This window comes from Colias croceus, chromosome 8 (assembly GCF_905220415.1).
Source record: "Colias croceus chromosome 8, ilColCroc2.1".
Taxonomy (NCBI): domain Eukaryota; kingdom Metazoa; phylum Arthropoda; class Insecta; order Lepidoptera; family Pieridae; genus Colias; species Colias croceus.
The window spans coordinates 419,787-445,800 of NC_059544.1; the positions used below are offsets into that span (position 1 = coordinate 419,787).

At 33.8% G+C, this 26,014-nt stretch overlaps 3 protein-coding genes across 3 annotated transcripts; 2 read left to right on the forward strand and 1 right to left on the reverse strand.

Moving 5' to 3' along the window:
- Positions 1–845: 845 nt before the first annotated feature.
- On the reverse strand, positions 846–1,800 carry LOC123693836 (fork head domain transcription factor slp2-like). Its single transcript, XM_045639074.1, has one exon. It carries the CDS (start codon positions 1,766–1,768, stop codon positions 1,073–1,075), a length of 696 nt encoding a protein of 231 aa, XP_045495030.1. The 5' UTR covers positions 1,769–1,800; the 3' UTR covers positions 846–1,072.
- A 12,978-nt stretch (positions 1,801–14,778) lies between these two features.
- Positions 14,779–15,667, forward strand: LOC123694016 (radial spoke head protein 9 homolog). Its single transcript, XM_045639308.1, has one exon. It carries the CDS (start codon positions 14,779–14,781, stop codon positions 15,592–15,594), a length of 816 nt encoding a protein of 271 aa, XP_045495264.1. The 3' UTR covers positions 15,595–15,667.
- Positions 15,668–19,097: 3,430 nt separating this feature from the next.
- LOC123693829 (dentin sialophosphoprotein) lies at positions 19,098–23,548 on the forward strand. The gene is made up of 2 exons (XM_045639067.1): positions 19,098–19,359; positions 21,005–23,548. The coding sequence occupies exons 1-2, from the start codon at positions 19,195–19,197 to the stop codon at positions 23,438–23,440; spliced, it is 2,601 nt and encodes an 866-aa protein (XP_045495023.1). The 5' UTR covers positions 19,098–19,194; the 3' UTR covers positions 23,441–23,548.
- Positions 23,549–26,014: the final 2,466 nt, after the last annotated feature.

Sequence of the window (26,014 nt, forward strand, 5' to 3'; positions counted from 1 at the left end):
ATCCGAAAATGTTTAACCCGTAAATAAAATATTTAAAATAAATACTTACTTAAACGCTACCCGAAGACATTCACTTCTGGCTCTACCACGCAAAACTACAATTATTTCATATGTCAGTTTGTTATATTGTTTGATAAATTATGATAGTTTTAATAATATAATATGATAGTTTATAACCTAGGGCAGGGTGAGTACGACAAAACCCAGGGCCCTTTCCCCTAGCGCTCTGGATATGCCTAAATGCATTCTCCACTATAAAAAAAGGATAATGGATAAAGTGTATTTTATATGGAAAACTCTACATAAGCAAATTGACTAGGTATAGTGAAGTAAAATAGAAAATCCCATTATTATTATTTAATCTGATTAAACTATAATTATAAATAATATCTACTTATACTTACATAACATTTATCTTATATCGTGTCACTGTAGGTACCTATATTGGTGTACCTAATAGATAATTGAGTAAGGTATCTTATTATGTATCTTTTTATAATTTTCATAAACAAATAGATATTTGTTTATACGATTTGGAACACTAGATTAAGAACCATGCCAAAGATTTTTTTATCAATTCGTTTCAAATAAGATAGACAATATGATAGAGTCATTATGTAAATCTTTAAAAGATCCTTTTTCAGAATTGCTGCATGATATTATTATTTATTTAAAATAATTCTACAAATACTTATGATTGATACAATGATTTACCCTCCTGACTTTTTACCTCTAATTAGGTACATTAATTAATAATGATTAATAAATAAAGGTTTAAATAAAATATCAAAAATCAATTTCGCATTAACGTATTCACATTTTTATTTTTACGTTCACATATTTAATATTCGTTTCGTAATTAAACAAATGCATCAATAAATAATACATATCCACATAACTTAGCCTCTTATGATAAAATATAATCTTAAGTTAATAAATAAATAGCGGTACCACTTTTTACAGATACTAGCAATTATTATACACATCTTTCGTCACATCGATCGTCCTATCACAGTCACTTTAAGTCTACGGCGAGCTAGCTCAGGGATAGCTCGCGAAACTAGGGAATAAGTCAACTACGTTTCAGCAGGTCGGGGTCGTGCGGCGGGCTGGCGGAGGGCGTGAGGCCGTGCAGCCGCCGGTACAGCTGCTGGTAGGGGTTGGGCGGCGGCGGCGGCAGGCGCAGCAGCGGGCCCGGCAGCGCGTACCGCCCGTACACCGACAGCAGCGGCGGGTACAGCCCCACCAGCGACGCGTACGGGTTGCCGAACATCGGGTGCAGGATGGCACCCCGCTTGAACGCAGCTAACCTCGACCTGGACGATGCTGTGGACCGCCGCCGCAACTTGCCCGTCGTCCCTCCGATGAACACGTCGTCAGACGACGGATCGAGCATCCAATAGTTCCCTTTACCCGGGTCGTCGTAATGCCGCGGCACTTTCACAAAACATTTGTTCAAACTTAAATTGTGCCGGATGGAATTCTGCCAGCCCTGTTTGTTCTCCTTGTAGTAAGGAAAATTCTTCATGATATACTCGTAGATGCCGTTGAGCGTGAGCCGCTTCTCGGGGCTGCTGCGGATCGCCATCATGATGAGCGCGTTGTAGCTGTACGCCGGTTTCTCGTTTTTCTTTTCATCTGACGCGGTAGAGGTGCAGGGCGGCGGCGTCTCCGTGCCCGTGACGTCCAGTTCCGTGTCGGACGGCGAGGGGGAGCGCGACGACGCTTCCGGCAGAAGGTCTCGGATCGCGAAACTTGGCGGACTCATAATTGTGCGGCATCGCGAGCCGCGCGCGCTCGACTAAGCCTGTGGAGCAACTGGTTGCCAGACCCCGCCTCTCAAACCGCCCAGCTAGCAAACCCCTCCTCTCCGGCGCGAACGTGTGGACGACCAGATTATCTGTACACCTGGCGACCACCTTCCTAGCGGCTATTAGAGACCATTTTATAGTGGCGATAGCGTGTGTGTGCTTTTCAAGGGTCAACGCTTTGTGGCGCTGCGTTAGGGTTACGTTACGATATAACCCGATCTGCTATGGTCTGTAAATATTGTTTAAACATGAACTTTTGGAATTTAATAACCGGTTTTGATTCGCGACGATCATTAATCCAATTTTGCCTACTTAAATGCGCTTTGACAAATTGTGTTTCGTCATTGTCGTGACAAATGTTAGTAATTGTTCTATTATTTATGATGCAGTTATGAAATGCATGATAGCTGCGTTCTTTGTTATTTTTTTAATGTCATTAAAATAACTGTATATAATTCATTGTTTAACTTTCTATTAATATTTGTTAGGTACCTAACCCTTGAATGTACCTACTACCTACCATAGAAATCGCAAAATCTAAACAAATAGGTACATAGGTATCCGCGTTGGACCTATTTTTTATAATAAAGTCACAAATCATTAATCATACAATCATCATTGTTTAGGGTACCTAACCTAACCTATTTATAAAACATGAAACTGTTTACATTAAAACTAAAAGAAAATTAATGTCTTAGGTAAAAAGAACGTTAAAATTTCTTTTAACAAACCTAGGTAGGTACCTACACAGTTTATTTCTAAAGGTAAGTATTCTTTGAGGTTTCACCACTTTATGATCTAAGTCAAATACTGTTCTTTCGATAGTAGAGTCTGAAACTTTATGGTTCATAATTACTAATTTTGTTTGACTGGCAGAGATGGCTTTATAACCATAAGGTGGCCTGTAAATACTTGAATACTGCACTTTTTGTGTGTGCATAACTTAATTTATTCATTCATTCAACAACAAATTTCCCATATCAAATTCAACTCACAATATTTAACAAAATGAACAGTTATAAAAACGAGACTTAATCTTATAAAATCTAACCTTACAAACACAGTCTAGTTCTAGACTTATAGATGTTTCTAGATATAAGTTGTGTATAGATGTGTCTAGGTATAAATAAGCCACGCCCACTCGCAGACCACGCCTATCAGAAGTGTAGAGTCAGCATTTACTGTTTGCATACAAACATAGATACAATATGTATAGGTATATAAATGTATGGAGATTGGAGAGTGTGATATAGAGTATGTGTAGTTTGATAGTAATTGTTATGTGAATGTTGGTATATTTTGAGTTTCGTTTTAAAATATAAAAAAGAAACAAGGCAAAGTTATTTCGAAATTATAATAATCTTGCTTGTTTTCGGTTTGGCGTGAAATAATAAAGAACATCAAATTAAGTCAGAACTATATCATATTATATTAATTATCTTATGAAACAATAATTAATATCTACTTGAGCCGTTTTCGATATCTTTGTTAAAACTATAGATTTAGGTACCTAATTTATTCCGCAATAACGACCGAAGGTTTATATTTTATTAAAATAATCAATTTTACCACCTCTGATTGTTTTATCATTATTTTCATAACAGGATCCTGAATTTTAAATTACAAATTGGATTAACGTTCATTTTATTTCCTTGTTTTTACGTATTTTTCAAATAAATGATTCAATACGTATATGTATGTATGTAAGTATGTACAATATCCGTAAATGTAGAACAGAAGCGGTGACCGCGCGCGTGTTTACAGAACGATTGAGCCAATCACTGCGACTGAGCTACTGATGCCATGCGTTCTTTAATTTGTGGACTAGGATTTGCAGGATTAATTCTTTGAAGTGATTTGTATTACCTATTATTGTAATTATTGTATTTATTGTAGTTGACCCTTGTTTGAGAAAACTGTATAATTGTATATAAATTACATACTAACATAGTTCAAAATATGTTCTATAGAGTATTTATTCACATATGATAGGTACTTATTTCATTTCAAAGCCTTTTCATATAATTATTATTGAACACAACAATATCAAGAAAATATAACGTAGCCTTGCGTCTTTTCATGAGGTTCATGACAGATGAATCTCAAATCTATATTTCACCCATTGAATAAAAATAATTAAAATGAAAAAAAATGTCCTGAAAACACAAAAAGCGTCGTCACACCAACACGTACGTAACCAACGCCGTTTCCACACAAATATTTAACTGCCACCGCGACAATCACGCTCACACTGTTTGCTGTTATGTATGTTTGTTCATGCTACATAGGGGGTTCATGCTACAGGCTACAAGTACAGAAAACCTCCCTAAATTGTATTAAAAAAAACGCATTCGTAAAAATCAATAAAGAACTTCTGTAGTTTAGTCATACATTTTTATAATTATTATAGATAAACATAGCGTCGTTATGTGTTTATACATTATCAAAAAAATTAGTATTAAAATTATTATATTACTATCATCAAAGTCAAAAAATAAAAAATGTCACAAAATATCATAACTTTATGTCCAAACTCACCCCCTGCCCCTCCCCTTATCAAGTGCTAACAGCGCACTCCTTAGTTCCTTACACAACAAAAACTACAGTTTACTTCCCCCAGTTAAAATAAATAAGTAAATAAATAAATACGAGCGTGTTTTTCACTCGATTGAAGCAATTACGACGAATGGTTACGGGAGCGTTGTCATCTTGTTTCAAACGTTATTTTGCTAAATTGTAGCCGTTTCAGTTATAAACAATTGCTTTGTGATAGTTGTTGTTAATTGTACGAAAATGGGTCGTAATTATATGTATGAACATTGAACGTGTTTAAAAAAATCTTAATTTTTTTAACTTTACCATATGTCTTCGTGATTTATGTCTTCTAATCTAATAAGAAAAATAGCCCGAAATAGAGATGCAAAAATATATAAGTTCTATGCCAAAAATAAGTAGAGATTTTAATAAAATAATTTTATAAGTTGATTCTGTAGTTCGTGATAACTTTTACTCAATTATTATAAAATAATTATGATACACCCAGAACACTAAGCCAATCGTGGTTAAGAATCCTTACTTTAAACCAATTACGAATAACATTAAAAGGCCATCAATCCATTTATACAAAGCACATATTATTATCTAATCCAACAAAGCGAAATCAAAGAGAATATCATAAAACAACAACTCGCGAAATATTTCCAAAATAAGCTGGATTAAGAGCAAAGACAATGGGATCCACTTGAGGCTCTCAAGAACGGCGACTAAGCAAGGTGGCTGGCTGGTCTAGGGCTCTTAACTCGCGAAGTTGTTGTTGAAACATTGATTAATATTGTCGCCATGTTGAAATGCCACTCCGACAGGCCGGAAGACATAACTGTAGCGACGTATAGACGGTTTTTGTACCCATTGTTCGGATCAGAGGCGCCCTGTACTAAGGAAGTGATAAGTGGGAGGTTTTTTAGCGAACGGATTAGGGATCTTGTGGTTTTTTGAGGTGTACCTTTAAAGAGATTTAAGTATTGTGTACTTTTAATACTACGGTACTTGAACATTAAAAATATCGATTAATATTGTGAGAAGTTTCCGAGTAGGTATAGATTAAAATTATGAAGTTTGAATGCTGTCATTAATGTATAGGTGCCAAACTGTCAAAATGACAATTCCCGCATACATAAAACGGACGTTTCGTTTCTCATGATACGACATAGTTTTAAGATATATAGCATTTAGAATTTCTAAATATTATGTAGGTATTAGATAATAATATACTTCCTGAATCTGTGTTCCCGACGAATACAATATGGGGGTCTTCAAGCGCAGAGTGAACAGGTACCTTCTAGGGAAGTGCGTTCCATCTTAGACCACATCTTAGCTTAAAGATTGTGGTCAAGCGCTTCCCTATCGACAATAAAAAAAATTGAATCTGTTACCAAACATTTTACGCATACCTACTAACGATATCTTTATTAAAATAACACCATTAATTAATAACCCAGTAATTTATGAATACCTAAACCAAAATGGCGGTACATTTCTACACCCATACGGAATCAATAAAGTTTACCTAAAATACAACAAACTCCATATCTACTTATTGAGCTAAGTACATAGTTGGCGCTAATAGATTTATAACAATAATATAAACAGTAAGGGGCTAATTACGGCGTCTGTTTATTTTTGTTGGGCTTCCCTGATTGCTCCCACGGCTTGTTAGTCCACATTTGTGGCTTCGTATTGTTTTACTGTTTTCTTTTCGAATTGCTTGTAATGTGATTGAATCCTGCACGTGATAATAAATGTCATCATTGAAGAAAACAATGCTTATAGGCACTTAGGTAATTAAAAATTGCTGTGAAAGAAAATTTCTAAACGTATTCAGATCTATTAAAGTCAAGTTAAACTAGTGTACATAGAATACCTCGAAATCGAGAGAATCTATCATTTCTAAACGAATTCTCTATTCATTAAAACGTAATCAAAACAGCGAATAATCGAAAAATTAAAAATAATTGAAAAAACCCCCCGCCATAAAAACGTATACCAACAATTAAAACAATGGAAAAATATTTAAAAGCAACGCACATACTCGAGTCCGACCAATTGGTCGTAATGAAAAGTGCTCTACGATCACTTCACTCCCTTAGTCCCTTTGTTGAGGGAAAACAATTTATTTTTGTATATAATGTATTTAGTTTAAGTGCTATTGCTATTATTTACTTTTTATTTCGAGTGCAAATTTAACGTGTTATCTGTTCGAACTAAAAATTAATGAAACCAGAAAACCAATGTTGGTAACCTGTTGGAAAATTTTTCATACGAATCATTAAAACATTTCATTTGGTCTAGAGACTAGAATTAGGCATTTCTTAGACAAAATAAATCTGTAAATTGCAACTGCAGGTACAACTGCCTAAATTTGTTGGTTGTTAATTTATAAATTAACCTTTATTACGCCTTAGTTTTGTTTTATAAAATAACTTTATCGTCACGTAGTCGCAGTAACGTTTGATAAAAAAAAATTTTCCTCAATTTTTTTGCCGTATACAAGTAGTTTATAACTACTAATTTACATTATGTATTGCTAAATAACATAAACTACATAACTAATAATAAATTGTTATATTCGTTCAGAAATAACTTCGGCTTCAAATATCAAGTGGCTTTTACAAAACTGAAGAGTGTGCACCTGGATTCAAAGTATTTCTATTCAGAACTGAATACTTCAAAATATTTATATAATATAACAACTCAGTTAATTTTAATTGTCCTAATATGTACATTTTATTGAAAATTAAAACTGTTGAGAAGCCGCTATATTATTATCCCGAAGAATTTAGCCATAAAACATTTTTATGTCTTCGAGTTAAATCAACCAAATAAGTATTTAAAACCTTCTCCTTCAAAGAAATTTAAACACTTGTCAGATGTAATAAGGTTAAAATTGCGAAAACGACATTATATCAGCACTTATTGCGACATTTTTAATTGCATTCGTTTGTCAAAAACACGAAAATGCTTTTTGATAAAGTTCACGCTCGAATGGTAAATAAAAATAAAAGTAAAACGATACAATAATAGTATCGCTTACTGATCGCTTATTTGTTCGGACAGGATATTTAAGTATGCGTTTAAAAACTTGTTAAATAACTGTTATTTTCACTTTTATTTTCAACTTCCGGCCCACAATTGACATAGTATTAATTTTAGGAATTTTTCTTCTTAATTATGTTTTATTTTTATCGGCGCCTGCACAAAAGCAAACTTATTCAGGAGTTAAAATAAAATTGTGTCCATGCAGTTCTTCCTTCTTTTTTAATCTTTTTGATGCAAAGATTTACCTGTTGTCTAAACGCACAATCTACTTCGATCATCGGTGTTAACATCTATAATGAGATGTAACCATGCAATTTTTTCCACGCATCTGCCATAGCCTCGTGTCCATTCTGGCAACTTTTTTTATTTTTTCCTTTGGCAATACTCGATCCGATTTGTCACCGGGGGTCCGGAATTGTACCGCACTAACGATTATTCTTGTTTTTTTGTTTGCTAAGGTCTGCACGCCCTTTGATTGTCCGATTTTGGCGGATTTATACAAACGTCATTGTAGCAAGTGAAGTGTGGACCATTTGGTCGCAAAGAGGATTAGAGAAAGTGTTTTGTAATGGATTTTTCAGTAAATACTTTATCCGTTCGCTGTTTTATTGTAGGAATACGTGCGGAAAGTTGCAATTTAGCGTGACGTATGCAGGATAGTTAGTTTAAAATAGAATAAAATGTATTAAATTTTAAACAAAAATTCTTGAGATTGAGATTGAGATATTAGACACTAGATTGTGAGATTTAACATAAAAATAAATATACTAATTTTACAAATCGTATCAGATATTGTATCTAATTATAAATTCTTAGCATTATTTGCAAAAATCGCGTGAGAAACTAATCACATTCAATATTTGGGAACAGAATATATTCCCAACAGGTCTCATGAGTATTAGACACAAATAAATCATCTGCCTACGTTCCCGAGGACGTAACCAATTTAATTAAGTCCTCAGGTTAGCGACACGTGAGCCTGAATACGTTTTTATTGTGCCATCGTGTCGCATTGTCGGCAAGCAGTGGGAGGTTAGACCGATTTCCGAACGCATCTGTCATCCGCACACCATAGACAAAATTAACTTTTATCAACCTGAGGCTAAGGTCGCGATTTCTAGCGTCAGGTAATAAAGAAAAAAGCGTGGGTCTTAAATAACATCTCAATATGTTCTGATGATGTGTTAAGGTCGCATTGTCGGTTTCTGACAATGGCGATAATTGATCGTGTCTACTTCATGCAGATGCCGTCGGCGCACCCTTTATTTGTAACTTAGATACAAAAATTTCATTTGTTTAGATGTCTTTATGTAGGTTAGGACAAATCTTTTGACGTATGAACGCTGGCGTCGGTTTTTGTTTGGGTTCACCGCAATGTGTCTGACATTTTAATTTCATATTCTCAGAAGTGTGAACTCCTGCAATGTTTATAATTGAATTTTAATTATGTTGTAGGTATCTCGAAACGGTACGTTTCTTTAAATATTTATGTTCTCCACATTGAAGTGCTTTTATTTCATGTGTGGTTACAAATTATCTAGAAACATAAAATGCAAATGTTACAGGTTTAAACACACATACAACAGACATAACTAATTAATGCGTTTTACTTTTACAATAGTTAACTCGCGGTAGGTAAATATATTCATGAACTACTTTACAATTTGTCTCTACTTACTAATAGGTACCTAGAGACTTCTTATTTAATATTTTTCCGAGACTTTTGTCTGTTTCTTCTGATATGGGATTTACTCTACTGAATTGCTTACAGCCTTACTTATTGCTTAAAAATATAATTTATTCCGCAATGAAAAATTTACTTTGGACAGACACGTAGCTAAATTTAAAAGCATGACGTTATGAGTTTTATTAAAATGATTGTGTCTTCAGAGTATATTTATTGCACCGGGATACTAATGTTTTATACGCTTACGTTAAATAATTTGCCTCATAGCACTGAATTATTTTATGCATAAGTATAAAAGATTTTCAATAATAGATAGATTAAAAAATAGTAGTTTAAAGCAACTCTAAGGTTTTCCAAAATTCAAAAATAAACTTTACAATGTATGTAAATACGTGTTGTGAACGCAAGCCAAAACAATCCATCAAACGTTTGTCAGTTACTCAGTTGGTCTGTTTGTTCAATGGTCCCAGACTCCCGTTACCCATTATGATGGGATTTTTGTTATGCAAGTAGGTAGCGCACCGAGATATGCGTACTACCTAACAAATGCTTTAAATATTGAGTTACGTGTTGTTAATACAAAATTTATAATGAAAATCAAATAGTTAATGAAATAGTTTGCGTTCAATTTCACAATTGTAGTGTTTGAGTAACTATTTGTTATTTTTAAATAGTTAGGTATATAGGGAACTATATGGCTTCCGTGTCGTTACTTTAAGAATACTCAATCCGATCACCCATAATAATAGGAAAAATCTACAACTTCAACATTATTGGCAGCCATTGTTATCAACTACTTATTTCAACGATTTCACCAAACATGCTAACTGAGCTGCTCCCAATTTATATTTATTCACCGTCCACAATCCCGAAAATAAACAAATCTCAAAACAAAACATTAGTCCACATCCCATTGGGACAAAAGCTCTCATCATTATCAAAACATTAACGCGCGTATGTCCGCGGGGCGCCAATTATTTTTACTTGCAACCCCATCATGCGATGGTTATTCGCGCTTGCAACACCGTTACACTCGTTTATCATTATCTGTGGCCAGTCGCGTGCAGGACGACGTTGACACGCGACGCACTTCTGGGATATTTTTTAACAAAATAATCACATTGTACTTTGTAATTATTCTCCCGTGTGTGAACTGGGACAATTATCATGTACACTCATTATTACATTATTTACTTATCTGCGAATTTGTTTTGTATTAAATTATTATGATTTTATAGATCTAATAAACAAAAGAAACAAAAGACCATCCTAGATTCTAAAATTTTTAGGTTGCTCGGTCATCGGTGCTTTTTTAGTTAAGTTTCCAAAATTGTTAAAATTACCTAACTACTAAACTTCATGAAATACCTTCCAAGCTTTTAAATCTAATGATAGGTATTCAATAATTTTAACAGTTACATATACATTTTACCTGCATCGCTACACACAAGCACTACTTATAAAATCACATCATAATCTTAAGAATCAGTAATCTCGCGGAACTGAAATCCGCTGCGTTTCTCAGGCCTGTTAGCCTCTCCAGTGTTCACTGCGTAATCTGCGACTATCGACCAATTAGTGTTGGCCGAACAAGCGATGCGTAGGCACTCGCATAATAGCAGCGTGTTTTACAAATAGCTGTAATCTCAATTCGCGCCACGACCCCTGTTTGTGACATTCACTCCCGATTAAGCACCCAATTCCCGCCTTTTGTCACTACTCGTTCGGAAATCGCCACTCCACCGCTCACAGCTTAATTCCTTTTCTTACACTTAATTGTGGGAAAAGTGCACTCAAATTTTTGCAAGTTATCGACTATTGTGAGAAATATACCATTCATCGGTTTACGCGAACGGTCATTAAATATTTGTGAATTTCTATTCTTTGTGAATTGATTTCATAGTTTTGTTCTCAGAGCATAATTGATTACAAATGAGCTCTTAATAACTGTTCTTGGATTTGGTGGTAAATAACAGTCAATTAAATTTTACTTTGTATGGAACAATGAATTTGAAAGTTCAGTGAAGTTGCGGAATTTATACTTTAGGTACCTAGATGATGAGATTCAAAAGTGAATTTATAAGTCAGAGAGAATAACTGTATTTTAGATGGAAATTTTTAATAAATTTGAATTTATTATTATATCTATCATCGTCATTAGAACGTTAGCAATGACTAGTCTCTGTTTGGGCAGAAGGGGGAAGGAATCAAACATTGATATCTCATAATATAGAGAACACGTAATCCCAAGGTAGACCAAGATAGAAATAACAAAAGCTAAACCAAATCTCATACATTCACAAAATCATACTCCCAACCCTTCATAATCTTAAAGCAAACAGCTAAGTAAACAAATTAGTTGTGAAACATGCAACAATATGTTATCTGTATAGCGTCCCGCCCGGGGGCATAACAGCCAGCCTCCTGTTAAAAAACAATTAATGGCGAAAAATAAAGAAACGGGGCGATTCCGTGGGGCGGCCTGGGGCGCGCTTGTGGGAACTCCTGTATTGTTTCTGGATGGTCACATTATGATTGCTCACTCGCTCAGCACCGAGCCCAGACAGGCACTGTCGTTAAACACGGTATGCATTGACGTTCAATCAGCACACATGGCGATTAATTTCATTGTGATTGATTTGATTTGTTTTCAATTGACTTTAAACCGACATTTGTTCGGGGTATATTGGTTTCCTGGTCAGTAGGTTTTGTGAATTATTTTTTTTAGTTTGTTCGCCGTATGCCATGATATGAGTATGTTAATTTCCAACCTTACAATAATTTGTGAGAAATTAAAACATTGCAAAGGTAGAGCCACGAAGCATTTGAACAATAAAGTATATTAGAAAAAGAGGTTTATTTCTGTATAGGTTCACCTGCGTGAAAACGTAAAGTATGTTTATTGTTTATTTTACTAACAAATGGACAAATGGAAATAAAATAAAATCTCAGGATCGTTATTTTTAAGTAGATACCTAGGTATTTATGACATCACATCAGAAGCTCTGCAAATTAATAAAATGTAGAGTCTGTTTTTATCGTAGGTACTCTCTCGCGCATCAAAATTAACTAACTTTTAGCAAGCTACTAGTTATTATTCTGTGCTTTCAGCAAAATATCACTGATTTCATTATATTTCACAGATATAATTTTAAGACTACCTACCTACATTATTTTTGAATAATTTTTTACGGTTACGTCGACGTTTACGTTAGAAAAGTAAACAACTTGCATTTTACGCACTGTACACATTACATTTCCATGCAACAAAAGCCAACGATCAATAATCACATAACAGCTACATTTATCTGATGCAGTTGAACTGAAGAGCTCTCAGCGTCGCGTTAGCAATCCAGTTTTTCCCGCCTAGGCACGACCGCGCGTGCCGAATCGCCGACACGCGCGCTATTGTTTTTATTGGTTGATGTTTTAATTGTCATGCTCAAGTGGTAACACCTGTGCATCCGTCAATGACCATAGACTAGGGTGCATAGATAATTTATAAGTATTTTATAGGAAATCCCGGTGTCATAAAAAGTCAATGGTTTTTTTTGCTTATAAGTTTTTTTTACAATGTTGTCGATTGGAGTTGCGTTGAAGTAAATGTTTTATAGGTAGAATCAATGATATATTATAATAAAAACTGGATATCATTGTCATAGAGTGAAATATACCTATAGCATTGTTATTCATTATGTAAATTATTTTTATTAGGTTACATAACTTTATTGAATTATACAAATTTTCTATTTACAACTTAATTTACAATCCAATAATATTTTATATTACTGTTACCCGAATTACAGCCCACTATATTTTCAAAGTAAAATCAATCTTAAAATTAACTACCTAGATCAATAATTATTATCTCGTGCAAACAATTTTGTATATCTACCCCATACATTTATGATAAAGGTATCGCCATCTATTGTGAAGTAGCTACACTACAGTTAATAAGTATATAGTGACATCTAGTGAGGGATAGTCACATCACATTTTCCATAAAATCTTATATTTTCGATTACAAAATTGCTATTAAAAAATTTTAAACGACTCATATCTCGATTCATATTTTACAATAATATAATATCTATCAAGCTTTTCGAATACATAGTAATTATTGTTGTCGGAAAATTAGCGCCAAATGTTATAGCGGGCATTGGCAGAACTAAACTTGATGCAAATGAAAGGAAGGATTTTTTTCATACAAACCAGAAGCTTCAAATTTCAAATAAATTTATAAAAATTTGCATCATAGTAAAATTACAATTCGTGACCATTCTATATTTGTGAGTTTGTGTACGCTCTATTAAAAATAATAAGTTAAATTTGTCTAAATAATAATAATTAAGTATGTATAAACATAATATCAAACATTCTCTTATAAAGCTAATTTATGTACTAATTTTAATAAGGAGGAGGTATCAAAATGAGCGCGCCGTATTTAATTTCATTTTATTCAATATTGACGCGATATTTTTACATCACCCGCGGGCCAACAAATAAGCTACACGACCCGAATCTTGTGAAAATAAGTAAATTGTGGCTTTCGTTATCCGACGCTGTAACCACTATAACCTGACCCCTCGCTACATACAGCGCTAAGGGTCCGCAAGTTTTTTCTGATATTGTTAGAACTCGCGCTCAAGTTACAAGTAACGATCAACATAGGGATTGCAAATATTTGACGTCCGGTAATTGTCATACGAGAAGCGAATATCCATTTACATTGCCCTTACGATGGCCCCTATTGGGAATATGAGGGATATTTACGGCATTTTTACATCTGTAAATATTCTTAAATTCCGTAATAGGAAGTTACTTTCAAGATAAAACAGTAGATTAGAAGTAGGTTCAGACTTTAGGGTTGTTTATGGTTGTTTAGGTACATACCTACATGTATTTATTGTCTATGGATTCATTTAGAGAGATACCGAATGCAAAGAAACAAAGTTGAAATTGTTCTTTGTTTAATATTAAAAAGGTTTCTTCCGTTTATAAGTTCAAAAAATACTTAAATAATTTTTGTAGGGTAGAGACCTGTATATTATTTTAATTCATATTAAACTAGCATTCCGCGCGCGGTTTCGCTGGCTTTTTAGAAAACTTACCAAATGATACCTCTTTTGTAATCATTCTATCTTCTAAGTAACTGTGAAAAAACGCATCAAAATCGGTAGAGTAGTTTTAAGGATTTAGGTAAGCATACATAGGGATATAGGGAGTAGGGACAGAGAAAGCAACTTTCTTTTAAACTAAGTAGGTATATTATAGTGTAGTAGGTCTACATAATATAGAAAATGGTATGTCCACTGTTTGGGCCCGGCGACGGGCTGCCGCTGATGGGGTCACGGATGAATTCTACACATACCCGTGGCCCTGTCGCTGATGCGGCTTGACGGAACACAGTGGGGTTTTGGTCGGTAGGAATCCGACATAACCCACGGCCTCTTCCCCGGAGGCCGTGGGTATCTATGCAAGATTTCCCCACAAAAAAAAAAAAAAAGGTACTTATGTCCCTTTCTTTGCAAAATATATTTCAAGTTGGGTTTTTATGTTTTTATGACTTGTTTGAAAGATATGCAAACTTCATTTCACCAATAGTTTAAAAATAATATAAATGTCATGTTTACACAAACTGTCTTATTGCATTATTATTGTTGATTAAATAAATATTTACGAATAATGAACGTACACAAGCTCTGGGAATATAAGGAATATGTGAACGTGAATGGATTTATGTTAACAAATGAGCTGATATCGTTATTACAAAATTCCCTTACAGTGTTGCAAGTCGAGAACCATTTCTCTCACATTCAATACTGGGGAAAAATTTATGCAGTCGACGCTGATTATCATATTGCCGTTGGTATTAATAAGGATGCCATAGATGACCGCAAGTATTATTATTCAACAGACTTTAAATTTTGGGGTTTGTTACCGAGAGCCAAGAAAAAATACAAGCATCTCGCCCTTCTGACGTCGTTTCCTTTTAGAGGCGATCCTTCCTTGAAAATTAAAGTTCTTGACGAAGCATTGGAGGAACACAACCCTGATAGATGCCAATTCATGCAAGAGGAAAAAAGACTAGCGGCTACTATAAGCAATATCTGTGATGAAGCTGAAATATGCGCACGTGGACAGTTGATTAAGCAACCAGATGGAACGGTGGTTATAAACCCAAATTTTTATGGATTGACAAGTGCGGAAGCGAAATTGTTGAAATCTTATCTACATATTCGACCAGCGCAACAACGCTGGAATTCTAACTTGCTAACAAGACAAGATTACAACTACAGTATGGATTTTCTTGACTCAATCGACCAAGATATACCAAACGGTTGTTGGAACCTGTCTTTAGAACAGTGCGGCAGTGTTGCGTACTTAAAAAGTTTGTACTGGCCGGGAATGTCTTATTTTCATAAAATAAAAACTCCAGATGCTGGTTTCTTATACGTTGGAAATGGAAAGAAGAATTTAGATGTGCCTTTTCTGCTTTGAAATTTTGAGTACCGGTTTAAGTAGTTTTTTTCACATTCTTTAAATAAAACAGAAAACAGCGTATTAGCACTTATTGATTGTCTACAATTTCATTTATAATTTTGTACAGCCCACGAAATTAAAGACATAAAAATGAAAAATTGAATTTATTGACTTTTATCATTGAGATATACATATGGAGACGACACCGCCTACATCACTTATGTTCCGCTCAACATACCACAGTGGATCCAAATTCAAGTTTCATAGACACAGGATTCAATGTCGGTCTATCACGCTGATTTTTTTTTTCAAGACAGATAATTGAACACCTATCAACTTTTTCTAATGGTAAAAATCCCCTAGGCGTATAGTTTTCGAGAAAAAAAATTGTTGAGTTTTTTTTGTATGGAGAAAAATCTTTATTATTTTTTTTCTCGCGTTGCTTTAAATTGCGAATGCTTAGATTCATATATTAAGTAAGTCCGGATGATATAGTATCCAGAAAAAAAAAAAATATCTGCATCGACTTGCAACCCCGCGCAGGAATGATCGATAAAAATTTCAATTTTCCTATGCTCTTTTCTCTTGTATTACCTGCGTTTTGTTGCTCAATACTTGCTTATTCGTACTCCCTACATGACATTAATGAATATTGAGAACATTTCAGCCCACTAAATACGGTAAGTAATTTTTTTATATCTTAAAAATTTTCAAAAACAGGCAATTATAAAATAAGTCACAGTACAACGTAACCCGTGCCTAGAAAGCAATTAGGTAACGACAACCTATCTGGAATGCGGTGTCAGTCCCAGTTAGTTCCGAGTATATAAACAACCTCGTTAGTGCCCAATCGTTAACGAGGTACAAGTACATAAACAACCTCGTTAGTGCCCAATCGTTAACGAGGTCCAAGTACATAAACAAGCTCGTTAGCTTTAACGAGGTTGTTTATATACTCAGTCGCATTTAATCCTGCATGCCCTTACTACCTGAGTACTCTTAATTGATATAAATAAGACGCACATTAAACTGAGCTCCATTATATTTCCGACATTAACGTATACTATACAATGGCTGGCTTGAGTACTAATTTGGATATGTTCATGATTATGAGGAAATTTGGTGATTTGAAGAATTTCAACCATTTGTTTGAAGTTATCATCTCAAAAATCCCATATGAACTGTCTGAAGAAGATCGCAGTACACTCAAAGATTTTTCTCGTAGAGTTATACACATTATAACGAAGAAATGGTCTGAGTCAAGCCGATCTCTGAAGATGTTTCTGAGTCGGGAAAACAATAAAAGGTGGTTGGAATCTGAGCTTAGATTTCATGATTTTTTGATAAGATGAAAGATTTGCTGAGTTTTCTTCTTTCAGAAGTCCCCTTAAAGTCAAATACTGCCACTTGGAAAGATTAAGAGATGTTAAAACAGCCAAGGATTTGTCTTCAGGAATGTCTTGCTTCTTTTTAATAAACAAAAATTCTGATACACTTGGTATAGTATCAGGGTATTTTTCCAAATGCTCTAAAATTTTCGCAAAAGCTGCTTTGCCGTTAGCTTTTAACTTTTCAGTAAAGCAATAAAAAAGTTCCTCTTCATTTTTTTCACTCATAGTAGAGTCGGATCGTCTTTTTTTTTGTTTATTGCTCAAATCTTGGAATGGAACTCTAGATATCTTTTCAGTGGATGTACTTGCTTCAGCAGTGGACGTTGATGGAACTGATTCAACTATAGAAGAAGAAAAGTTGGTCGGAGTTTCTTCCTCTACATCCGCACAATCTCCAAACAAAACATTCAAGTCCACCGAATCACAAGTAGGCCACTGGATGTCAGATTCCAACCACCTTTTATTGTTTTCCCGACTCAGAAACATCTTCAGAGATCGGCTTGACTCAGACCATTTCTTCGTTATAATGTGTATAACTCTACGAGAAAAATCTTTGAGTGTACTGCGATCTTCTTCAGACAGTTCATATGGGATTTTTGAGATGATAACTTCAAACAAATGGTTGAAATTCTTCAAATCACCAAATTTCCTCATAATCATGAACATATCCAAATTAGTACTCAAGCCAGCCATTGTATAGTATACGTAAATGTCGGAAATATAATGGAGCTCAGTTTAATGTGCGTCTTATTTATATCAATTAAGAGTACTCAGGTAGTAAGGGCATGCAGGATTAAATGCGACTGAGTATATAAACAACCTCGTTAAAGCTAACGAGCTTGTTTATGTACTTGGACCTCGTTAACGATTGGGCACTAACGAGGTTGTTTATGTACTTGGACCTCGTTAACGATTGGGCACTAACGAGGTTGTTTATATACTCGGAACTAACTGGGACTGACACCGCATTCCAGATAGGTTGTCGTTACCTAATTGCTTTCTAGGCACGGGTTACGTTGTACTGTGACTTATTTTATAATTGCCTGTTTTTGAAAATTTTTAAGATATAAAAAAATTACTTACCGTATTTAGTGGGCTGAAATGTTCTCAATATTCATTAATGTCATGTAGGGAGTACGAATAAGCAAGTATTGAGCAACAAAACGCAGGTAATACAAGAGAAAAGAGCATAGGAAAATTGAAATTTTTATCGATCATTCCTGCGCGGGGTTGCAAGTCGATGCAGATATTTTATTTTTTTCTGGATACTATATCATCCGGACTTACTTAATATATGAATCTAAGCATTCGCAATTTAAAGCAACGCGAGAAAAAAAATAATAAAGATTTTTCTCCATACAAAAAAAACTCAACAATTTTTTTTCTCGAAAACTATACGCCTAGGGGATTTTTACCATTAGAAAAAGTTGATAGGTGTTCAATTATCTGTCTTGAAAAAAAAAAATCAGCGTGATAGACCGACATTGAATCCTGTGTCCATGAAACTTGAATTTGGAACCACTGTGCATACGCCATATGGAGTAACGGCACGCTCATTTTTTATTTGTTTCAAAGTGAAACGCATCAAATACCTATGCCTTCGTGTGTGTTACGATATTGCACAAAATTTAATACAAATAATACGGAAAAGTGCAAAGGAATAACTTTCATCGGTAAGTACCTAACTAGATAATAATTTTTAAAACTTAGAGCAAAAAAATGGCGCATAGATTTTGTTCGTGGTGTCAAATTCAAATTATATTTATTTGCAAGAATGTAGTTACAGATTCTAGATGTCTCCTCCATACGTAGTAATATATCTCAATGACTTTTATTAAACACCTCAAAGTGCATAATAGGTACTTGCTCTGTGAGTACCTAGATGGTACTGTGGAGATAAATTTACTGTGTAAATTTACTAGTTTTATACAACTCTCCAGAGTTTAAATAATAAGTTAGCTGTTAAATAGTAAGTTACCTGTTTTTCTGTTTTATATGCGCCGATCAAATTATATAATAGCAAATATTATTTGATTTGACTCTCTACGAGCAAAATATTCTGTAATCGGCAACAAGTGTCAAAGTCAACAGACATTTTACCATAGACATTAGTAAAATAATTGTCAACGTCATAAAAATACTACGACTCGCGGCTATTCATAATTTTACCGGCATCTTTATTTCTACTTTCATTCATTGTTTCGTTGTTCGCCGACTGGTTGTAAAAATGGCTTCCAACGGTGATATAGAGCCGGAAGATAATGAATTAAATGAGAGCAATGGGGACAAAGTTGTAACAATGATGGATGTACTGCAAGAACAAGAAGATTTTGAAGAGGATGCAAATGCCGTTCTTGGTGCCTCTGATGATAAAAACTGCACATATCCTTTGGTAAGTAGGAATAGGCCTCACCCTCTTGTATGTCATTATATTTTAAATATTATAACAGCTGTTACGCACTTACGCAGTAAGCATCGGCCATTGTGATATAAAATAAAAACCTCGAAATATTCTGGTCAATGTATTAACCTGCTTTCCGATCGGTTATTAATTTCACAACGCTAGTTTACATAGGGTAACGGGTACTAACCTTGGCCTTGTACACTTTGAGGTTTAACATGCAATTATTATGGTTCGCTGACTAATTACCAAAAATAAAATTTACCAAATAATGCCCCCATTATTTATGGGCAACACTAAATGGTAGTTATGAATTTTAATAACTCGTAACACGTAGAAAAAAAAATTTTTCTGTCATGGTTCCGAGCGCAACAACTTTATCGTGATTTTTTAACAAATTTTGCTAATACGGGGTAAGTTTGTAAGTTGTTTTTCTTTGTTACTAGATTAATAAATGATTGGTGTGATGTTTGTACTTGTTAATGAGTTATTATATTACGGTTTTAAAGCAAAATTTGTCATAAAAATCTGTTCATTATTGAGTTCTTGGGGTGCCAATGACTATGAGCCATGTTTTGTATGAGAGTACAGTTTTTTGGCACGGGGGCCAATGAATAGATAACGGTTTAACAATTATCCATGTTAGATTTTGGACTTTTTATGACGTGCATTAAAAGTTCTATTCATAAAAAGCCATATTATGGTGATAGTGAGTCTGCATCCAAATTTTGGCAGGGCCAATTATTGTACTTTTAAGGCGATTGGCAGGGCCAATCATTATACTCGTATAATTATACCTACTTTTAATGAGGAGTAGTAGTGATGTGCTAACGTTCATGTGATTTATTAGGTAAATAATTATAATAACAATAACAGGCCTGATAGAAAGTAACATTGCCTCCTACGCAGAAGGTCCTGGATTTGATTTCTTCATAACAAAATCATGTTGTGTCTAAGGTGCTATAACATGTAGGTATAATAATATGTAATTAAAAAAAGGTATTTAATTTAGGTAGTAAACACAATGTTGGATGGTGCTATGTGAATTAAGCCAGATTTTTTTATTATTATTCAATTCAACAAAGATAGGTAGGTAGTTTTCTTAACGAAATAAGCATTTTTGTTAGGTATGCTACCTATATTAACTCTACACTGTCTTGATTGTAAATACTAAGCTATCATTAGAATTTTCATAGTTGAATAACATTACTAAAAATAATCAATGTGTATGATAAGTTTAAAATTAATATAGTCAATGATACATTCTCTAATTAGAACCAACCTTGGTTAACTTTGCTCAAATTTCCTTTGTCTGAAAAAAACAAATGAATGGAAGAGTTATGCTGCTAACATTTAAATATTTTTTATTTAACAAATACCTAATTGATTCTTCTACTCCACTTCACTTTTGTTCAAAGAATATTAAAGGATTCTGTCCATACTTTTGCATACAAAATGAATTAACCTCACTTTCTTCTCCAAAATGAACTCTAACTTTTACATTAATTTAAAACTAAAGCAAAATTTGTAAAGCTCCTTTCTTATGTTTTAGTTTATAAATTTATAAATGTAAAAGAGAATTTCCAAAAATGAAAGTCACCTTCATCAGTTTAAAATTATACTATTGTTCTTGCAGGGCTACATAAAGCGGCAGGCAATATATGCTTGCTTGACCTGCTGCTCAGAAGCCAAGGAAGATCCTACTAAGCGAGCTGGTGTCTGCCTGGCTTGCAGTTTATCATGCCATGAAAACCATGAGCTCATTGAGTTGTACACAAAACGTAACTTCCGCTGTGACTGTGGCAATCCAAAATTCAACTCAAATCCTTGCCAGTTCACATCTGAAAAAACTGATCTCAATGAAGAAAATAGTTACAATCAAAACTTTTCAGGCCTGTACTGTGTCTGTCATAGGCCTTATCCAGACCCAGAGGCGACAGAAGAAGATGAAATGATACAATGCATTATTTGTGAAGATTGGCTGCATGCAGCGCACCTTGAAGCCACTGTCCCCACTGCGCAGTATGCAGAAATGATTTGTAAAGAATGTATGGGCAGAAATGAATTCTTACATGATTACACTGGCCTTGCTCTCAATACAGAAAATGATTTTATAGATGTTATGAATACTAGTGATGATAAGATTGAGCTATGTAATGGCACAGCAAATAATGAAACAATTGATACAACTGTAAGTGAAGTAGACAAAACCAATATTGATGCTGAAGCGTCAGAAATTAATGAAAGTAAAATAGATGTAGATCCTCCCAAAGAAAGTGATAGTGAAGTGAATGAGGGTACAGAGAATAATGTTAAAATGCCACAAATAGAATCTGAAGTGCCAATGGATACTAATAATGAGGAACCAAGTACTGAAAACATTTCAATTGAAGCCAAAGATGATGAGAAAGTTGATACTGAAAAGAAGGATAATGTGCCTACAGAATCTCCTAAGGTAGAAAACAGTACTGATAATACAGAAAATAAAAACAGCAGTGTAGAAAATATTGATAGCCATATAAATGCTTTGAAAGAAATTGTAGACTCATCAGAAGATAGTGTTGCTAATAAGAGTATTGACAAAGAAAATGAAAGTAAGGATTGTAATTCAAATCCAACAGATAGTAGTAAAGCAAAAATGGATGAAAATGATCAATCCAAAGATACCATTCCAGAAGCAGAAACAGTCAAAAATGAAGAATCAAAGCTTGATGAAAATCCAATTACAGACAACAAGGTAGAAGAAATTACAGAATCAAATGATAGTGAAGATATCTCTAAAACCAATATTCCAGAAACAGAAAATGTGAGCACAATATCAGAGATACCTGACAAACCTACACCTAGTGAAAATGAGAATGATGAAAAATTGGATTCCAAAATTGAGGAAGAAAATAAAAAACCAATTGATGATGATAGTACTGCATCATCAAAAGACAATATTAAAGACGATGAAAATACAGAAACACCCATTAATGATGCTACAAATCAAGATACAACTACATTAGAAAGTAATCAAGCGAAGTTAGAAGAAGAAAAGAAAGAAAGTTCAGCCACAGCAGAAGAATTAGAAAAAATGGAAGAAGATAGGCTTCTTGCTGATCCAGATGAAAAAGTTCAAGAGGAGAAAACTGATGAAAGTAAAGCTTCTGAGGATAGTGTTAATACGGAAGGCTCTATGGAAAAAGAAAAGAACGAGGAATCACTAGCAGAAAATATTGACAAACCACTAGAAGATAACAAACAAGAAGAAGATAAAACAAAAGAGACAGTAACACCTGCTGAAAGTGCTCCAATGGATACCACAGCAGATGATACGAAATTATCTATATCTGCAGAAACTGAAGGTCAAACAAGTGAAAATGAGAAAAATGGTACAACAGAAGATGATAAAACAAAGACTGAAATAAATAGTATTGAATGTGAATCAAATAAAGAAGATGAAAAATTATCAACAGAAGTTAACAGTATTAATGAAACTAATCCAGAGAACACTGTTACTAATGATACGAGTATGAAAGAAGAAAATGATGAAAAAGAAAATTCCACAGATACAGTTCCTGTTGAAACTTCAAGTGAAAAACCTGATATTAAAAGAAAGCTGTCTACTGAAGAAACAGAAGATGCTGAAACTAAAAAACGAAAAGTAGACGCCATTCAATGTAATAGACCAAATGTAAGCAGAAGATATGAGGGTGCTACATTCTGGCCATCACAATTTAGACAAAAACTATGCACTTGTAATGAGTGTCTGTCTATGTACAAAGACTTATCAGTATTGTTTTTAATTGATCCTGAAGATACTGTAACAGCTTATGAGAATTTAGGTAAAGAAAAAACTAACGGGAAACCGGCGTCACAATACGAAAAGGGTCTGCAAGCATTGTCTTCTTTGGACAGGATCCAACAAATTAATGTTTTGACCGAGTACAATATAATGCGGGATAAATTCCTAGATTTCCTAAAAAGCTTTAAGGAAAGGAGGAAAATAGTAACAGAGGAAGATGTCAAGGCATTCTTTGCAGGAATGAAGCCCAAAAGGCGGCCTGATGGCGTTTATTTTTGCAGATAAGCTTTTAATCATTTTACATTTTGATAATAATGTCATTAGATATAGCATGCAACAGTTATTGGCATTATAATTTTAAATATTTCATTTTAAATATAATGTTTTTTCTGACTTAAGGTTTTTTATTTTCCGCATAATTTATTAATTAATTCATATCTTCTTCGTTGTAACCCATTTTTATGAGCTCTTAGAGCTGTAGCTGTTTTCCAATTTAACTTAGCTAGAAGAAAATACCAGTGAAACAGTTTTCTTATCCTATATCTTATAGTAGAGCCATTTTAATAGGCAACATTTGACAGTTCAACAAAATTCAACAACGTAACCTAGTAACGACGACATAACATGATATTTCATTTTGTTAGAACTGCACATTTGCTTAACTTTTTTCAATTAGAGCGTTTTCACATTGTCCGGTCCGATATCGGATATCGGAAGCCGATAGCCGATATCCGATATCGGACACAATTTGCCCTTTTACATTATCCGATAATATCGTCCCGATATCATGAGTGTTGCCAGAAACTGGAAAAGTAGCTATATATGGAGAATTAAACAAAAAACAGTGGATGCATTTATGTTACAAAAAATAAACTTTATTTTAAATAAAATAAATAGTAATAAATAAACTATGTTTTTCAAACCGGTTTAATCTGCTGACTGCGGAGTTTGGATTTGTACCCTCTGCAGAGTCAGAATCTAGTTTCAATATTCAATTTCATTGTGAGGCTTGTTTTTTTATATGCTGTTTTTCTTTTTTTAATAATAGAACATGTTGTGTGGTCGTAGTGAATTTTAGAACTTTTTTATATTAAATCATGTACGACTGTTATGTTCATAAACAAATAAAATAAAATAAAATTCAACTCAGTATTAAAGCGACGAAACTGGCAAATATAAATTCAAATTACATTTACAAATGCAGGTGCTGTTATTACAATTTTATAGTGCTAATAATAATATATATATTATACCTATAAATAATAGGTAGAATGTACATCATTCTACCTATTATCTGGGTGTGCAAATATTTAACGAAATAAATTAAACTAAACTAATTCTTCGTTGTCACAGATTCCGCAATGTAATAAATTCTTGAATGTCATAAAATTGTTTCTCCATTAACTATTTCGTCAGTTTCTTCTAAAATATGTCATACTATTTTTGTTGATTTATTGTACCTGTTGGAAAGTGCAGTATATTTTGATACCTCGTTAACATAATATGCAAATTTACTTTTCCTTTCTTAAAATATTCTGGGTAGTATTTAACAAATATTATAACTACCCCTTTCTTTCCAAGCTAGCAAGCTATTTGAAAAATCAGTAGATCACCCGAAAAATCATAAGGTCTAGCAACACTGGTCATCATGGCAAACTATAATCAAAAACTTTATTTGCTGTATTTATTATATTTGAGACGTAAAAAAAGATATAGGTACCACAGAGCAAGTAGTAGTTATCTACCACAGAACAGTAAATTATCTACGTAGTACCACAGACTAATAATAATATAGCCATATGAGCCATGACAACCAAAATAGTAAACAAGCCAAACAAGCTCAAAAGTCGCCGCGCGTTCTTGACAAAATGTAAGGTCACCGCATTCTAATTCTGAAATTTTAGAGAAAACTAAACAAAATTGCCGTATTGTAAATTTTCTTTTCAATAAAAAGGGTTTGATTTAAAAAAATTCAACTGATAGATCGTAGTTGTACATACAGTAAAAATAACTACAAAAAAGAAACCGACTTCAAAAACAGCTGGAAAAGTAAAATATAAAAAAGATTTGATATTATTAATTATAATTACTTAATATTATTTAGATGTGCTATTTATTATACAGGTTTGATATCGGCGCTAAAACAAAGCACTAAATCTGTGACTCAATGACAACAATACAATAAACAGCTTACAGCACAACAGTAGTCCAAGTAGGAGGAGGAGCGAGGCAGAATGAGTAAATAAAGATAAAAGACACTAATATTTCGAAGATACGGTTGAATTTAAGAACGCAATATATTTTTGTTTACTTCAGTTCAGCCAATTGCCGTATATTATAGGACGGTATTAAAATAGCTCCCGTAAAAATAGTATTTTTAATGCCTTTAAATACTTAAATGAATGTTTTCTTAATAAAAAGGTTTAAAGTAAATGAAAGGATTTTTTTTTTACATTTAGCGCCTAGAAATGACTGAAAATTCACAAACTAGTGCTTTTTTTGCTGTTGGTATACTACCTTTTCGAAAATTGAGTTGGTAACACTGAACATTATCGTCCGATAGTTCACGGGAATATCGGTGTTGGCTCCGATATCCGATATCGGACCGGACAATGTGAAAGACAGGTACCTAAATCATACATTTTACTTAGCCTCCGATATCGGATATCGGCTATCGGCGCCCGATATCCGATATCGGACCGGACAATGTGAAAACGCTCTTACGATTACATATTTATAATAATAATGACCGATACGAGTAATTTTAAGATTTCATTTTACTGATAAACCATCCTTAACATAATAAACAATTTCTGAATTGAAGAACTGACGTCGCTACAATTTTGTGTCAATAAACCT

Bases quoted from the DNA above. Each gene is read 5' to 3' on its own strand.
- LOC123693836 (XM_045639074.1), bottom strand. From the start codon at position 1,768: ATGAGTCCGCCAAGTTTCGCGATCCGAGACCTTCTGCCGGAAGCGTCG.
- LOC123694016 (XM_045639308.1), top strand. From the start codon at position 14,779: ATGAACGTACACAAGCTCTGGGAATATAAGGAATATGTGAACGTGAAT.
- LOC123693829 (XM_045639067.1), top strand. From the start codon at position 19,195: ATGGCTTCCAACGGTGATATAGAGCCGGAAGATAATGAATTAAATGAG. The intron at 19,360-21,004 runs GTAAGTAGGAAT...TTGTTCTTGCAG, and splicing joins AAAACTGCACATATCCTTTG to GGCTACATAAAGCGGCAGGC.